Raw genomic sequence first — 5,000 nt, 5'->3', positions numbered from 1 at the left:
ATTGTTTTTCACTGTAAATGCACAAGACCAGTGACCGACAGGGAGGAGTTTCCGTTTTCCTGAAATTTCAGGGTCAAGAAACGAAGAAATCATTGACCCTGTCACGTTTGCTTGCTAAGGCGTAAACTATTCGAACGACTTCCGGCATAGATATAGAAGTTCGATTATTGTACGTGAGAAGGAATGACGTCGATATTTAAACGCTTTCTCACGATTGCTTAGTTGACTTCTGAATTTTAGAAATAATCACACAAATACATGAGCGTATCATATACAAATAAAAAATGGTGATTTTTTTTTTTTTTTTTTTTTTTTTTTTTTTTTTTTTTTTTTTTTTTTTTTTTTTTAATGAACTATTACGTCAAAGTTTGCGTAGTTTGAAATAACTAAAAGGTGTTCGATAATAGAACACTTAAAAAGAAAAAGAGAATCGAGGAGGAAGAAGCCACATCGAGTTACAAATTATACGAATCCTGTACGATTTCCGAAGCCCTAGTTAAGATACGAACGAAGGCGCCACGTTACTATTTATGAAACAATTGCAACATCATCGTCGTGGTCGTCGTCTTCGTCTTCGTCCTCGTCATCTCTGTATCTTTGTTCTCTTTATTGCAAGAGTACAAAGATCTTACATATAGATTCCGATTCGATTCGAAAAACAATGAGAGAGAGAGAGAGAGATAGAGAGAGAGAGAGAGAGAGAGAGAAAGAGAGAGTTACAAAATCGATTTTCTTTTCCAACGAATTCGATAATAATCCAGCTTCCTTGGAACACGTTCGATGCAGGCATACAGTTTGACCGAACCATCCGTTCCTTAATCGAACATTTATATTCCGCGTTCATAATTATCGGCCTTCGGAGACCCAATATTACGGAGTTGCATCGTATCGCGCATGACAATGTTATCGCTCTATACGTAGTAATGCGTTTGGAATTTCTCGTTTCGCGTTCGGGTATTATATGTCCGAGTAAAGATAGAAAAGAAAGAAAGAAATAAAGAAAGAAAGAAAAAAAAGGACGAAAGAAATAAATAAAGGAGAGGGTAGAGGGCAAAGAGGTAAAAAAAAAAAGAGAGAGAGAAAAAAAAAAAAGAAAAAGGAGGAAAAAAGAAAGATTGGACGTTAAGCGAATTCGCGAGGCAATTAGAGGAAGCACGTTTCTGGCATCGATTTGCAGGAGTTGAAACAAAAGGCATGCCACGAGGCACGAGGCGGACCAAGCCGACAGCGGCGGAGACGTTTCGAAACAGTCGTCATCGTCATAAATGCTCTCTAAGAAATCAACGGAGTAAAGAGAATCGGAAATTTATAGGATAGGAAACACCGTGTAAGCACGGCTCATGCAAGGTGGTCGTATGTATGGAGCACATGGATGGAGCAAGGGAGAAAAAGAGATAGAGATAGAGTCCCCTCTCGTTTCATAGATAGAAAGAGGGAGAGAGAGAGAGAGGGAGAGAGAGAGAGAGAGAGAGAAGGAAAGAAAGAAGAGTGAGCGAGTAAGTGAATGAGAGAGAAAGAAATAGAGAGAAAGAGAGAGAGAGAAAGAGAAAAATAGAGAAAGAAGAGGCCAAGGAGGTGGGGCGAAGGGGCAAAGGATGGGAGGAGGGGAGAAGCGGAGAGTATAGAGGTATATGAGAAAACAATAGAGGCTGATTTGCAAACAATAGAATAACGTTAAGAGTCGAGTATTATACGCCGTTGTTACTTCTTGTGCCATAACGCCGTAGAGCATATGCCCATTAATATTCAAAGGCGAAAATAATGTAAACGACACGACAAAAATCGGGGGAATAATTTCAATTCTCCCCGTATGGGATTCTACGGCATGCGATCCCATGCGCGCGCGCGAGAGAGAGAGAGAGAGAGAGAGAGAGAGAGAAAGAGAAAGAAAGAAAGAAAAAGAGAAAGAGTAGGCACCGTGTTTCGCGTATCATCCTTCTTCTCCTCTTCTTCTCGTCCTTCGGCTCCTAGCGAACGAACGAAGGAACGAACGAACATAACGAACAGAACGATATGTTCCTACGCGAAATTACTTTTTCCAATTCCGACGATGCACGCTCGCTCGTTCGCTCTGATATACATGATTATCATATAGAAAAGGATGGAAAAAGGAAGATAAGTTTTATTGTTTCTGATTAGTATTTAGAATTTTGATTATGTGATTGATTAAAATCATGGGTGAATGCGAAAAGAAGAATGAGTGAGTGAATAAGAGAGAGAGAGAGAGAGAGGGGGGGAGAGAGAGTGAGAGAGAGAGAATAACTTGGTACAGGTAAAGAATGAAAAAAAAAAGAGAGAGAGAGAAAGAGGAAGAATAACGTGGTAAAAAATGAAAAAAAGAAAGCGATAGGGAATAACGTGATATCGGTAAGGAATGAAAATAAAGATAGAAAGAGAGAGAGAGAGAGAGAGAAAGAGAGATATGTCGTTTTATTTTGCATTCGCATAGATTTAACTGCCCGTTGTTAATCTTTTCTATTCTCTATGAACGATTAAAACTCCAAAGAACACAATGGAAATGATTTATAAAAATTCTATCCGAACGAATCGACGACGACGACGTTTCGTTTTATTTTACGCCACTCAATTTAACAACTTCTTCTCGATCAAGATTTATACTCGATATAATAATATTGCCTGAATGATTTGTTTTCGACTCGATTGTATATATTTATAATTTGACATTGTTTGAAAATTTCTAAATGAAAAATTTAACTGATTTTTGTATTGAATAAAATTCGAATTAGATTTCGAAGACAATGATATTTAATTAATTCTCGAAAAGAGAAATGAGAGAGAGAGAGAGAGAGAGAGAGAGAGAGAGAGAGAGAGAATAAAGGAGAAAAAAAAAAGAAAGAGAAGAAATTTATAGAGCTAGATTCTAAAAGGTTTTGTAGTGAACGTGATACCCTGCTGTTCCGATTACGCGACAGAACGTCGTTCGACTTATTCGCCATTCACGATTCTACGAAGCACTGAATTATTCGAGCGGTTCTCGGTTAAATGTAACTACCGTCAGAATGTAAGAGTTTACGATGCCACGTAGGTTCCCTCGTCATCATTCGTCTCATCAAAAATCCAAACGATAAGTTGAACTATTGTTCTACAATATCAACTATGATCTCGTGATTGTAGAAAAGGTTCTTTTTTTTCTTTTTTTTTTTTCCTTTTTTCTTTTTCTTTTTCTTTTTTTTTTTTTTTTTTTTTTTTTTTTTTTTTCCTTTGTTTGAGTTATTCTCTTTTCTTTTTTCCTTCTTTTTCCCCCGCCGCCGCCCCCACCCCCACTCCTCTTCAATCTTGAAATACAAAAGCAAGGAAACGCGGACGATTATTTTCTTGTCCTTCTTCCTCTTTTCTTTTCTTTTTTCTTCTTTTTTTTTTTCGTTTCCTTTTTTTTTTTCTTTTTTTCTTCTTTTTTTTTCTTTTTTTATCCGCTCGAAGAACAATATTTCTCATATCCATGCGATTGATCATCCAACCATCTTCCTCCTTTTGTTTACACAGAGCGATTATACGATCCTTTTTTGTTTTCCTTTTTCTTTTTTTCCCCCTCTCTCTTCTTCATCTTTAACACATTAACAATTCGCTCGCGTATCTTTCATCTATTTCACACTAGGAGACATTAAAATCCCTTGACATAAACTTTTTCTTTTTTCTTTTTTTTTTTTTTTTTTCTATTTCTTCTATTTCTTTCTTTCTTTCCTTCCTTCCTTCCTTCCTTCCTTCTTTCTTTCTTTCTTACTTACTTACTTATGTAGTTAATTCTATTCTAAGAAAAGAAGAACGAACGAATCACGCGAACTTTAACAAACCATAAATACATCGTCGTTCACGCGATAATTACGTTGCGATATATTTCATGATACGTATTTAGGTACTTACTAATCGGCAAAAGCTCATTCGCTACGAATATATGGAGAAGGCAAACGCAGAAATCTTATTTTATCTATTACTCTTGCTTGGATCAATTTCAATCATCGTCATTAGTATTTATGTATTACAAATTTTCTAACGAAACATTCTTTCGAGAAAGAGAAAGAGAGAGAGAGAGAGAGAGAGAGAGAGAGAGAGGGAGAAACAAACAAACGTTTCAATTTAAAATTTAAAACGATAAATCTTTTAATTTTATGTAGGAAGAAAATCTGATCGATTCGAACGAATCATATTCAAGCAAATATATCGTGTAAATTCGAAGATTGGAAATTGTTATAATAATTCACGGATTTCTAGGATCGAACTGAATCGATATGAAACTCACGATCGATCTCGAATGTTTGTTGCGGCGCCGAACTCCCAGTTCTTGGACACGATTCAATCTTTTGTAATCGGTGATACGGTCTCTCTCTCTCTCTCTCTCCCTCTTTCTCTGTCTCTCTTTTTTTTTGTCTATCTATCTATCTATCTATCTATCTATCTAGCTCTATTTCTCTATCTTTCTCTCTCTTGCTGTCTGTCTTACTGACACGAGAAACAATCGTGCTAAATTCTTCGTTCGTGTATTTTTACTGCACGCAGGGTCGAAAACTTTTCCACTGTCGTTTCCATCTTGCTACCTTCGCGAGCTTTCCTTGACACGAGAAGACGTTTGTGACTAATATGTAGATCGAAAAACAATAGTAATAATAGTGTTTCATTTACGTCTATTTACTTCTCTTATAACAGATATACAAAGATAGAACTAAACGATGATAAACCTACACAAACACATTTGTATTCATATTGACATTTTAATCGATTTGATTTGACATAAATAAGATACGACGAATCTGATCTAATAATAAATATCTTGAGGATCAATCGATTTGTACTTACCCTCGAATCCTCAGCTTCCTCCCTTCTAACGTTCTGAAAGAGGACACTTCCCATTTGAACTTGAAGATTTTGTTGGAGCAATTGGGCCAATTGAGGATTTTGTGAGAGTATCGCTGGATTTTGTTGCAACAATTGTGTCAACGCCGGATTCTGTACGAGGATTTGACTTAATGGCGAATTCGTAATTG

General features: G+C 36.5%; 1 protein-coding gene across 8 annotated transcripts in view; it reads right to left on the bottom strand.

Annotated features, from left to right (window-relative positions):
• Positions 1 to 5,000, bottom strand: part of LOC124953492 (zinc finger protein castor homolog 1-like) — a 93,936-nt gene that overhangs the window by 32,382 nt on the left and 56,554 nt on the right. For all 8 annotated transcript variants that reach the window (XM_047504967.1, XM_047504957.1, XM_047505005.1 and 5 more), the window contains one exon: positions 4,813 to 5,000. This exon is cut by the window's right edge and continues 339 nt beyond it. In XM_047504967.1, coding sequence (XP_047360923.1) covers positions 4,813 to 5,000 — 188 coding nt within the window. The remainder of the gene's footprint in view (positions 1 to 4,812) is intronic.

Source organism: Vespa velutina, chromosome 1 (genome assembly GCF_912470025.1).
Source record: "Vespa velutina chromosome 1, iVesVel2.1, whole genome shotgun sequence".
NCBI lineage: Eukaryota > Metazoa > Arthropoda > Insecta > Hymenoptera > Vespidae > Vespa > Vespa velutina.
This window is presented reverse-complemented; position numbering and strand designations above follow the sequence as displayed.